This window comes from Enhydra lutris, unplaced genomic scaffold (genome assembly GCF_002288905.1).
Source record: "Enhydra lutris kenyoni isolate GAN:26980312 unplaced genomic scaffold, ASM228890v2 scaffoldscaffold9, whole genome shotgun sequence".
NCBI lineage: Eukaryota > Metazoa > Chordata > Mammalia > Carnivora > Mustelidae > Enhydra > Enhydra lutris.
Window position 1 is genome coordinate 29,935,882 of NW_019154093.1, and position 13,234 is coordinate 29,949,115.

General features: G+C 41.9%; 1 protein-coding gene across 3 annotated transcripts in view; it reads left to right on the forward strand.

Moving 5' to 3' along the window:
* Positions 1–13,234, forward strand: part of LOC111143037 (nuclear factor I A) — a 357,887-nt gene that overhangs the window by 234,301 nt on the left and 110,352 nt on the right. For all 3 annotated transcript variants that reach the window (XM_022496466.1, XM_022496467.1, XM_022496468.1), the window contains exon 4: positions 2,796–2,870. In XM_022496466.1, coding sequence (XP_022352174.1) covers positions 2,796–2,870 — 75 coding nt within the window. The remainder of the gene's footprint in view (positions 1–2,795; positions 2,871–13,234) is intronic.

A 13,234-nucleotide genomic window follows, 5' to 3' on the forward strand; every position in this document is an offset into this window, starting at 1 on the left:
GGCTCACTGAAAGAGGGAATTCCATAGCATCAAAACAGGTTTGGGGAGGAGAAGAAAATGAGCTTGGCATTGGACACATTGGGTGTGAGGATTCCCATGGCTAACTGGGTAGAAATATCCAATAAATATTTTGAGAGCACTCTTGGCAAAAGACAAAGATTTGAGAGTCATTGGCCTATAGCATCATCCATCCACTCATTCAACAAATATTCTCTTACTAACTGCTTTGTCCCAGCCATTAAATACAGTGGTGAATGAAACAAACATTATTGTAGTTTTCACAAACGTTAGAGTCAAGACTGGTAACTGATCATAGAAGCAGAGGAAGTAACTAGGAAATCTGTGCCCTTGAGCACAAACCCTGGAGACGCCACTAGAAGGTGGACACACGAGAAGAGGCAATCCAGAGGAGATATTGGAGTGAATGTGCGCAGTGTTTCCCCCTCATGAGTCTTTGTGCCATGCTAAACTTAGTTTTCAAAACACAGTGCTTGCTTTTTTGGTGGCGAGATTGAAGTACATGTGTTCCCGTCCACTCTGTATAGAAATTCTTGTGAAGTTGTCCTTAAAGTAAGGAATGTCAAAGGTTGGAACCGAAGCAAGTGTCAGCCCACAAGCAAGACTGCAGACAGCAATGAATAAGAGTTGGAAATCGGCCCAAGTCTCCCATTCAATGTGCATTTCCTTGCTCTCACTAGATGTGTTTTAAGTCAAACTTAATGTATGTTGTGGTTGGATTTCCTTTGTTACAGTCTGTGGGATTGATGTGATGTCAACGTCACAATAAAAAGAGATGTTCTAGTTGGTTTTGCCAGTACCACTTTAGAGAATTTTTATTTATTTGCTTATTTTTATTTCTCAGGTCTCTATCCAAGAGGCAACATCTTAGGCACTTACCAAATTAGAGTCAACCAGAGACCCGGGTGGGGGTTGTTTGAACAGGTGAAATTTCTGAAGCACGTCTTCAAATGAAAGTTTGCCATTTTACTTTAAAAAGCAATTTTTAGGGATGCCTGGGTGTCTCTGTTGGTTAAGGATCTGCCTTTGGCTTAGGTCATGATCCCAGAGTCCTGGGATCGAGTCCCATATCCAGCTCCCTGCTCAGCAGGGAGCCTTTTGCTCCCCTGCTTGTGCTCACTTGCGCTCACGCGCTCTATCTCTCTCTCTCTCTCTGACAAATGAATAAATAAAATGCCTTTTTTAAAAAAGCAATTTATAGTTACTGCATGTTCTAAAAATTAGAGCTGTTTTATCTAAAATATCATAGATTGTGTTGGGTTTAAAAATTAACTGGAAAAAAAAAAAACCTTTCTTAATTCTAATGCTACCAGAAAAAGAATAATTTGTGGGTACTTTTGTAAGTCTCCCAAACATAGTGATTTGTTGCATGTGTTTATGTGCGTGACATTTAATGAATCTATTGGTGGGTTAGACTATACCATAGGTAAATTTGCCTCCCCTTAGTACTGGGAAAAATCTATTTTTTGTCAATAACATAAATCTTATTTGTAGGCTGTTTGTTATAGATTCAGATAGACCTATTTTCTGATTTTGCGTTTCTTAAAAGTATGTTTCTTGTTTCAAAGGAAAGTTTATATTTAAAAAAATCCCTTTGGCCCTACTTTTTTTTTTTTTAAAGATTTTATTTATTTGACAGACAGAAATCACAAGTAGGCAGAGAGGCAGGCAGAGAGAGAGGGGGTAACAGGCTCCCTGCTGAGCAGAGAGCCCAATGCGGGGCTCCATCCCAGGACCCCGAGATCATGACCTGAGCCAAAGGCAGAGGTGTAACCCACCAAGCCACCCAGGCGCCCTCCTTTGGCCCTACTTTTAAAGGAGGTGATTATGCTAACCCTAGAGATGCGTCTCAACTAGATTTTATCTATCTGAGATTCAGAATCAAAAAACTTGAGAAGCTGAGAAGGAAACAGCATATCATAAACTATGTATTCCTTGCTATTTATAAGTTTTATGTTCCTGAATGTACCATAAAAATAAAACAAATGATAAGAGAGATAGTAGCAGGTATATTAAAGGAATTAATTATATCCAGCAAAAATAAAGCAGATGCAAAATTCAGAGATAGTCACGTAGAACCATTGGTTTATTATCTTCTCTCAGGAAAAAAAAAAAAAAGAAAAGAGAAGAGTCAATCTACCCACTCACACAAAAAAAAAACCCTCTTGTTCTCAAAACAAATCTAAATTTTTATCTGTGCTCGAAAGAATTTGTTTTCATGTTTCAAGGCATGGGGCTTGGCTTTTCTGGTTTGGCTTTTTCAAGATTTCATCCTGTGGTGCCTCTGAAAATGAAGAGAACATCTTTAAATCTTGTTTGATTTGAATGGATGGAGAGCTAATCCTGATCAGATGTTTCTTTAGAGAAAAATGGTGAAAAACTGTTAGGGAATTTGGGTACCCTGGCTGATTCCTAGGTAGGCTGTTTTCAGCTCAGCTGTTAAGGTCTCAGAGGTCAGCCAAGGTAACCATTTATTTTAAATCTTCTTTTGTTTCAGATTTCCTGTTGAGTTGTTTGGTGGTTTTTTTTTTTTTTTTTTTTTTTAAAGCCATATCAGAAATCACTCAGTTGTGTCAGAGCTTTCCGTAGCCCCCAGATTCAAACCAGAAAACCAGCTATGTAACGAGATGACTGTCCCCGCCCACGTCAACTCTTAATAGAGCAGAGTAGGAAATTAGACATTGCCCTTTTTAATCACAATGAAACTAATATTTAGAATTCTGTTATCAGATGTCTTCTGTTTATGACGCTGTTTTCTTTTGTTTTTGTTTCCCCAGGACATTTGGGCTTCCAAGACAGTTTTGTCACATCAGGTGTTTTTAGTGTGACTGAGCTTGTAAGAGTGTCACAGAGTAAGTATAATTTTGCTTTCATTTGGTACAGATTTGCCTTAGGTTTGTGCTGTCTGCCTAGGCCTCCGAGAGACATAAATAGCTTTCAGAATCCCTTCTCCATTCACCCATTGGAAGAATTTCGCCACGCAGTTTGTTTGACAGCCAAGAATTTAAATCAGGAAAAATTAAATATCATTTTAATGTGAGACACAGGGAAAGAACTGAAATCCTGACTGTCTCACATATTCCCTACTTTGTAGTGTGAACCTGGTTGAAAACATTTCTGAGGCTTCCCTGGTTCCTGAGAAATTATGCATTTTAAAAGAATTTGTTTTTGACCTTTAAAGAATGCTAATGCCCTCAGCCTGAGTGACATAGTACAGCATGATCATTACCAACTTGTCAATAATCACCAGCAACAATGAATTAAAAGTACCTGTCACCACCCTGTTGCATTGATCAAAGGAGTCATTGATTGTATTTTTGCTATGACATAGTCCAGACAGTCCAAGGAGAAGGTATAGGATTCTCCCCTCCTCTCTCTCCCTCAGTCTCTCTCTCTCTCTCTTTCTGACACACACACACACACACACACACACACACACACGCACACACACACTTGCCTTCCCTCAAAAACATCTCTTTCAAAAAAAAAAAAAAACAAAAACAAACAAACAAAAAAATCTCTTTCTCTTTTTTTAAATTTAAATGCATACCTACAATGACTATGGTGTTATGGGCGCCAATAACAAGAAGGAAATATAAATAGCAGATATTAAATTTTACTTCTTACTCTCCTCCTACTTCAAAAGACTACTTGTAGATAAACTTAATATGGTTAACATTGGTTTCAAGCTGCATCAAATCCTTTATGGAATGAGGTGGAGTAAAAATAAATATTTTCATTTCAAGTTCATACCCCCCATTCACTGCATTACAGTCTTGCAAGATGGACTGAGTATACCAGTCCATCTCTGACAAGGTGTCAGGTCAAGCAAACCAAGCCATCCCAATCTCACAGGCTCAGATTCTGGTTGTTCTTATTTCTTAAAGCCGGAAGACTACTAAGAATCCAGAACGTGGGATACAAGGTAGGGGCCGAGGATCTGGAGTCTGAGGGATAGACAAAAAATCTAATGCCTGTTGAGCATTTACTATCTGCCAGACGCTGTGCTATGTTTTCATGTATGTTGTGTAAATTAGTCTTTGCAATAAACTTGTCAGATAAGTAATTAGTCTCATTTTTTTACCAATGAGTTAAACTGTGGATCTATTTAAGTCATCTACCCAAAGTCAAACAGTGGGTAGATAGTAAAGCTAAGCCTGTGTAGTGCTAGCAAGTGTACTCTTACACAGGCTCCAGGGGACTCGACAAAATGTACAATGTGGGATGAGGCAGGGAAACTAGGGGAAAGTAACTATGAGTGCGGGAATTCCGGGATCAGGGATCCTTGGTTGATGCCAGGGTGTTCCGGTTTTAGGGAGGCGGAACCATAAGGGTTGAGGCATTAGGAGCTGGAGGGTGTGAGTTGGAATGGAGAAGTTGCTGGCATGTTATCAAGTGGGCTTAAAGTTCCAACCAGTGAAGTAGAGATGAGATGACCTTGTTCCCTTGGAGGATATATGCCGCCTGCCACTGCACAGCTAGCTAGCCAGTCATTTGCCACGCAGGGACAAATAATGCATTTATAGATTTAAAAAATTTTTTTCACTTTGTAAGACTTTTAAAAAGGATTGCTATCCCATATTTTTCTTGTCATTTTAATCATAGTAATATGATATAGATTTTATATATACGTTTGTCATAATGGCATTACAGGGAAATACGCTCATTGAGCCTTTACTAAACATAGCCTTAAAGAGTGAAAAGAAAATCCTTTTAGCTCTAAGGTGGGAGCACCAGACCTTTTTTTATTCTGCCCTGGCTGCTGTAATGCTTATATTTTGTCTTCATTATCATTGGTGTCCCAAGGCCTGGGTGTGTAGAAAAGGCCCACGCTGCTCTCAGGACCATCCCCAGAATCAAGTCCCTCTTCTACTTTCCATATGTCCCTTTAAGGTCTTATACCCCAAGGCCTCTCAGTTCCAAGCTAGATTAGACCTTCATTCAGTCTACATAGCACAGTTGCCAAGCGAATTCTAAACCTGCCTTCAAGACTGCCAGAGGGCACAGGCAGACCACAGATTGAATTTGCAGAGGGACCTGGTTTTGTTTCCTGTCCCCGTTTAGGGGCTTATGTTGCTGATGCCTGGCATCATGAGCGTCCTTCGGCTCTTGAATACTTTTCGACTCTGCACACTGCTGCGTAATCGCTGTAGGACTCACTCACACATGGCCTCGTGCTGACTAAAACTGTTTGGCACGAGTGGGACTGGGCTGTGTCAGCTAAATCATGGCTTCAAGCCAAACTGCTGTCCAGAGCACCCCCCCCTTTCCGATCTTTAATCCAGGTTTATTGGGGTCCATGTCACAGGACTCCCTTGGCTGCCAGGGGTTAAGGGTCCATCTCCCAGCTCAGGTCTCCTCACTTGCACACCTCTCCGAAAGACTGAACGCTCAAGCCACGGGAGGAGTCAAAATCCTTAACCATTTCTTACAGCCCTGCCCCATTCCCCTAATTGGAAGAGCTAAGTGTTCATGTTAGAGGTGCATTGGACACTTTTTACAAATGAGTGGGGCCAGGGGATGCATTCAGCAACTTTAAAGTAGCAGTAAGCTAACTGGCACATAATCTGATTAAATGGATAATGTTAGCCCTGTTAGGAGCACAACACTCATATGAAAAATTACATTAGCTAGCCTTTATCAAGCATACACTATGTATCAGGTACTGTACTAGGCACTTGGTAACCATAATCTCATTCAGTCCTCCCATGGTTGCTGTTATCTTCCCTTTTTATAGAAGAAGGAGACTGTGAGGCTCAAAGAGGCTAAGAAACTTGCTCTTTTTGCTTGGCTGTGCTCAGCTAGCTGACTGCAGACATTTTTGTCATGACCTCTCCTATAACTGCATTACAGAGCTAAAAGAATCCAAAGATTCTGTGCTTTAATTAAAAGTCATTTCTTGTTAGAGTTGATAAACTTTTAGATTATTAATCTGTGCATTAAAAAAAAAGGGTTAAAACTATTTTTGTATAAACCAAAACAACAAAGTACTTAATTAAATGTTTTCCCCCTGGATTTGTCTTCAGTTACGATTTTTTTTTAAAATGAATAGGCTTTATGGTTTAGAGCAATTCTAAACTTGTTCTCAGCGTTAGGTTAACAAAAAGTACAGAATTTTAACATTCCCCCCAATACAGTTTCCTCTACTTATTAACCTTTTTTGTTACTGTGGTACGTTTGTTACAAGGAAGGAACGGACACTGACTCATTATGGTTAACCGAAGTCCATAGTTTACTTTGGGTTCATCCTTTGTGTTGTAGCTTCTGTGTGTGGACAAATGTATCCAGATTGCAGTGCCTCACAGAACAGGCTCACTTCCTGAAAAATCAACCTGCACAGCAGCCAGTCATCTGCCCACACCCCCAAATTATTGCTCATGCTCTGAAGAGTTCACCCTTCATCAGGTTGTTTTTAATGGCCCCAGCGTCTTTGAATTTCTCCCACTCTGTTGCACGTTTCTTCTTAACCCCCCCCTCATTTATCTCAGCCCCACCCAGTTCCCCCAGTCACACTTGCGACCGCATATCGGGCCTGGAAATGTCAAACACATGGTGGCCGTAGTCTGAACATTTTCCCTCTTCCTGAATCTTTAGTACGCGATTTGAAAATTTGCTAATATAAATATTTACTTTCCTCGGGTTTCCAGTTAGTTTCTGTTTTTCGTTTTCCTCCTTTTTAAATTTAATAGAGGAGGGAGGTGCGATTTCAGCATTTCCTCATGAGGATTCACTGAAATAACTCCGTGCTAAGTTTGTTGTTTATAATCGTGTTACTACAGGGTGGCAATGGCAGAGAAACTCAAGAGAAAGCTGCTGGCTTAGCTTCACACGTCGGAGGTCAGGGTCAGGTGGCAAGGTTGCTTGTCATTCAATTATACTGATCAGATGCATGGAGCTGTTAGAAACAAGGGCTTCTGCTGCAGTCTCACTAATTCCCCTCTCACCCTGGCCTCCTGCCTACCTACCTTTTCATTTTTTTGCATTATCTAGAGTCCACGAAAGGTCTGTCTGTCCTCACTGCAAAGAAAGTCCCGTAGCCTAAGAGTCGGTATCTGTTGTGGCTCCTCCTAACTCCCCCCCTCCCCGCCAGTGACAGGGCCATCTGAAAGTCGTTCTTGTTATTTATTACTTTGTTCCAGGAGAGGGTCGGGAAGGGGGAATACAGACCACTAGACACTGTGCCAGAGGGAAAGCGAGGTCTTCTCTGCTCTGGGGGAGGGGGTTTCCAAGTGCTAACAATGCGGTTCAGAATCCCTGAAGTTGTGTTAGCATAATACTGTGAAGCAAAAGACAGGAATCATCTGCTGGAAGGGTTCTTACATGATGCTGCATTTTCAAACAAAGCCTTCAAGAAGCATTTTCAGATGGGGCTCTTTCCCATGAAGCCGCCACAAAGAGAGAGCCCCCACGACCGGCTTCTCCATGACCCTCTTCGACGGTCGTCGCTGTCAGAGCCCACTCCCTGTTTATCTGGCTCCGGTGTTTTCCTCAAAGTGTGCGCTCTGAGACTGTCCGATATGCTTCCTGGGATGAACCCAGAAAAATCCTCCTGAAAAATGCACTCCTTGTGCCCATTTCCTTCTAAAGTGCTGACTGTTTTACTTGAAGTTGGTGGGGTGACTCTGAAACCTTAAATACTTCACTGGGAGAGAGGAAAACCACAGATACACACGGGCCATTGTGACTCTGGCCTGGCGGGTCCTAATTTTCGAGCAGTGGCTTGTACACCCGAGCGGGCTGCAAGGGTTAAGTAAACTTTGTGGCTTGGGATGACTTCATGGCCCTGGAATTTTGAAAAGCCAGGGTTCCCAGTTTGCTCAGCGTCTTTGGGTGTAAAAACCACTCTCAGTTACCCAGACTGAATTTTTGGTTCCCGTCACCCTGCTGCAGAAGCTATTAAATCCAGCAGCTGAACTGTCCTGGCTGTACCACAGAGCCGGGCTGCTGGGTGGCTCCAGGATTCCCGAGTTGTTTGTCAATGGAGAAGGGGGTGGGGGGTGGGGGGGGACAGTGAGTGGAGCCAGGCGTCTGCCTCAGCCTGGCATGAGGTGGCACCCTAGTGGCTGTTCTCTGCCTTCGACATGTGCACACTTTCTGTATTTTCACACAGGAGTCACCATTAGGATCCAAAGCACGGTTCGTTTTTCTACCTCTTTTTGAAGTCTCTAGGCCCCTTTGTGGGACTTCGAGTACCCACAGCCACGCACTGGGCTTTCTGGGCCCTTGAGACAGTCCGAAGAACTGGCAGATCGTCTCGCCTGACGCGTGGGAGCGAGGACAACAGAGTTAACTCAGCTCCAGTGTATAACAAGGAGATGAAGCTCTTTGATCGGAACAAGCCCAAACTCGGAAACGGCAAGAGGGTCTCGCAAAGACAGACTCACGAGGAAATTGGTATAGGGTGAGGGAGGCCAGACGTCCAGTCCCTTGGGGTGCTGTTGAGACTGGTTGCAGGATGTGTAGATCTCGGTTACGGGACAGGAGGTCTAAAACTTTCTGTTCTGAGCAAGGGGCCTGTTCCTGCTCCTCGGCGAAGGAACGTGAGAGCTGTCTGTGATCATGGCGTGGACATTAACTATAAAATTACTATTCTTAAGCAAGCTCTTCTTTCGAAAGAAACTGTTTGGGCTTGAGCATTAGAGGAAGAAACAAAAAGATTATAATAAAAAATAGACTGCAGCCCTCGCAGGAACAGTGGCTGTGACCTTGCCTTTTGTTTGCCATTACACAATTCAATGGCAGTCCACTCAAACTATGCTCTCGATCAATATCCTATTAAGGCAGCACAAAAAGTCTCCATAAACTTAGTGGTTAGCTATGTTTATAAATGGAACTCAGCATAATTAGATGGTCAATAGCAGGCCCTACTAGTAATTTTAAAATGAACATCACACATTTTCTGTCTGTAGAAGTCAATGGCACCTCTTCCAGACGGAGGGTATGGTGTACCGCAGACAAAAGAGCGGGAGACCCTTTAAAAAAAAATAATGCCTGCCCTTAAAATGCAGTTTTTAAAGAAAATCTGTTAAGTTATAGACTAGCAAATACTGTAATCTTTTTCTGTTTTGCCTGCCTCAGCCACCTTATTCTGAATATATGATGACATCGCAAATGTTTCCTAGTTTTAATCAGCCCCTCGTACAGAGATAAAATAATAAATATTGCCATACTCTTAGGAAGAAAAATATCAGTCTGGTTGGCTTAATTGAGCGGGTTTCCTCTACTATAATTCGATAAATTTTCAAAATAAATCTTGAAATTGAATTAGTTCAGAAGGATGTTTTGTTGCCTAGTTTTTTTTGTTGTTTTTTTTTTTTTAATTTTCTGGACATATGTGGGGGTCAAGATTTGGACACTAAAGCCAGCGGCAAATGGGATGGGCTGGCGGTAATAGAAATTTTCACCAAACGTACTCTTTCTCCTGTATCCCACCTCACAGTATGGGTGGCCACGCATGATTTTCCCCATTCTGTTCTCCTCACCCGGTAGAGAAGGAGCCACATAAAGGGAGAGGTGTCCCCATTCTTACTTACGAATTGAATGTACAGTGTACCCCGTGTTCAGCACGGGCCCTGGCAGTGGACTTATGACCACCGTGCCAACTGAAATTAAAACTCTGGTGACAAGAGGCTTATTATATCAGCAGATGCACTAGTCAACTCAATGTTTGAAAGTCCTGTTTTTTCTTTTACACTCATCTTCTACAACCTTCCTGGTTGGGGTCGGTGGAGAGAGTTCTTGTGGCAGCTTTTGGGGCAGCGGGGTGGGGCTTTTGTTTTCTGTTCTTAGCCGAAGCTCTTGCTAATTTGACTGGACCATAAGCATTCTTATTTTAAAGATTTGACTCAGGGAGAAACAAAACAACTCCTTGATGTCCATACTAATTTGTTGTCATGATCTCTATTCACATCTTCATCTATTTGTCATCTTTTCTAGCTAATTTGTGGGTTATGTTTCCTAAGGGTAATACATTCTATAAAACCCATATTTAAGATGGCGGCATGGCTGCATAGTCCAGGATATAGAATTGGGGATCCGGCTCTGCCACTTTCCAACTGAAGGGCTTTGGGCAATACTGAACCCCTCCCAGCCATGTTTTTCTCATAGGTAACCATCTGATTTGTTCAATCAACTAATATTTATTAAATACCATCTGTGTGCTGGGCCTGCATCAGAATGCTGGAAATAGTAATAGCTCTCAGGAGTGCTTTGAGGATTCAGTGAGAGAATGGCACATGTCTAGCGGATAGTAAATGCTCAGCAATGGTAACTACTATGCTCATCATTGAACAAAGCCTCTGTCCCTGGTCTTTCACTCTGTGTTCAGAGCTGATCCTTGAGGTGGCCACACTATCAGCAAATTTATTAGAATGTGTGTGTATGTGTCTGTATGTACTCTGTGTGCATTTATAAATTAAGAAGGACTGATTTGAGATTCAGGTTCTTTTCTAGAAGTCAATTTAGTAGGAGGACCATTCTTGTGACCCCTTCAAAGTTAATAATTCTGATAGAATAAAAGCATGCCAATACTAGACCTAATTCATCTGCTTTAAGAAACCAGAAAATTCTTATTCCTCAAGTTTGCAGCCAAAGCCTATATGTCTGCATGATTCCAGAAGTTCCTCTTCAGGATATCTAATGGATAGTGAGACATTTTAAAAATTCTCAATCTAACACTGACACATTAAAAGCCACACCTTGATTATTTTTTAATCAGACTGCTTTAAATTAGCACTTAGTTTTATACTATTTGAATGATCCTTTCTTTTATATTATGGGCATAAAAATTCCTCAGAGTAGCAGGTACATGCTAGAGGTCATTACCAGCAATGTGATTTTTAGTAAACTTTTATTTATACACTTATAAGCCTCAGTTGTTGTTGTTGTTGTTATTTTCTAAGAGGAGATATTCCTATCTGATGGGTATCATTAGAAAACTAAAAGGTATTTTTGGGATTTCCAGAAGCCTGGCAGAAATTCAATATTACTCCCACAATAAGACCACAAATATTATTGAGATCTTGGCTGGTATATCTCATCCTAGCTAACTCCCACTGATTAGAAAGACTGCTGTTGGTGACACAGTAGACAGGTCCAGGATGAAATCAGTGGAGTCCACACTCAGCAAAGCCACACTTCGAGCCCAATGTGGGAACTGAGTCAATGTGGTATGTAATTGATATGAGTATGTCATTAACACCCAGGATCTTTCAGAGAATAGAGAAGGGAAAAAAATAAACAGTTCTTAGTGAAACTATGGAGACTTACTAGGACAGATCCAGACAGCTGGACTTGTAGGTGGTTGTGATGAGACTCTGCTCGTACAGTTTGGTCTCCTAACAGCTAACTGTCCCAGTCCCAGCGCGCTCTTGGTGAAGGAGCTTCTGTTTAGAAGCCCTCCCCTGGTTTATAGATCACTGTGGTAAAAAGACGCCTCAGGCCATCAACTCCGTCCCCTGTCAGGGAAGACTTAATCCCCGGGCTGACACTGTATCAGGTCCTAAACGGGTGCCGCATTTGACCTCAACCAAAAGCTAAGATGAGATGATACTCTAAAATGCAGAAAATCAATTTCGGTCCCCAAGACAGAAGCCACTAATGCAGGAGACCAGTCCACATTGCCAACCCCCACGCGGATGGCTGTGCTCACCAAGTATCAGACGCTCTGTCCAGGGAAACACGGGCTCACACTCCAACCCCAAAGACCTGAGAACACAAAGGGAGAAGGAAGCGGACAGAAGTTTTCCCACATCATGGATGGGTGACAGTTATTTTTCTGTATAAATCTTGTTGAATTCATCCCTGTAATAACTGACCATGAAGGAAGGACCGGGAGACTGGAAATGTGTGTTTCACTCTGTTTCCTTGGGCTGGTACCCGGAGATACTTGGGTTCAAATCCTTGCTCTGTCACTTACCCGGCCGCGTGATCTTGAACATGTGACTTAACTTTGCAGCTCAGTTTCCCATTCATAGATGAGAATAACCAAATGCATGTTCTGTGGGGATGCTGCAAAGATGACATGAGATAATTTGGGTAAAGCACATAGCGTATCAACCTGACACATAATAAATAATCATTAAATATTAGCTATTTTTCACTAACAGACTCGTAGAATTTTAATTCAACTCAGTAAACATTTGTTGCATGTGTACTAGACGAAGCATCTCACGCTGTGTGTTGAGAATGCAGAGATAAGTGGAAAGGGTTCCTTCCTTTATAGAGTAGATAATCAAAGTTTCTTGAGATCCAAGACTGAGTTCTCTTCGTGGCAGGAAAATGCCTGAACAGACTCACCGCACGAACTGCATTCACAATTATTATCAAAGGTAAACCATTTTCAAGATTCAGAGTTGGGAGGAGGAGGGTATCAGTGAACTGTTCTCGTTTTAATAAAAGAAAACATTTCTTCAGAAATAACAGTTTCTGTATTCACGTCCTCCTACCCCTTCTGGCACCACAAACCCACGTATTTTTTAACTCGTGTCCACAAACGTGGATGTGTGAAAATGGTACCGTGTCTGCTTTAGCAGATGCCGTTGATGGGGTTAAAACATTGTGCTGGGCTTTTGGCACCTAATACTACGTTTCATAAAAAGCATTGCTTAAATCTCATAATAGCGGGGAAGTTCATTTCCACATAGAGGGAAATCCTCGTCTTGGTCCAGCGCCTTTCTTTTATGTTCCATTTTGGAAAACCAGACTCCTCGCTGCACTAGGTCAGACCTTTTAGAAAGGAAGGGTAGAGAAAGGAGATCAGCACGCGGTTTACAGACCAGAAATCGGCTTGGCAAAGGAGTTGCTGAAGACTGTGGTGTGGGAGCTGCAGAGAAAGTACCTTTATGATTGATTTCCATTCAAGTCAGACTGACTGCAGCGTGGTCATTTTTCTAACCCATAACTGCTCATACTGCTGCAGGCTGCTATCTGCAGGGTGTCTGAATTATAGCAGTGTATGTCCGCGTTACCTCTTACACAAATTACTTACACTGGTTTCTTTTTCCATGCAAATTCATCAGTTTACAGCCCCTCGTAGCCACAGTCAGGAAACTCTGGCCAACAGCACAAATTGATAAAATGAGTTCATTTTACTATACTTTTTTTTTTTTTCTTCCTAAAAGCCCTCTCTCGTAGGCAGTGTTCAGGAAGCATGTTACAGTAAAAGGAAGATAACAAAGGAGTTGAATTTTCTTGCCATAAATTACTTTCCAAGTTA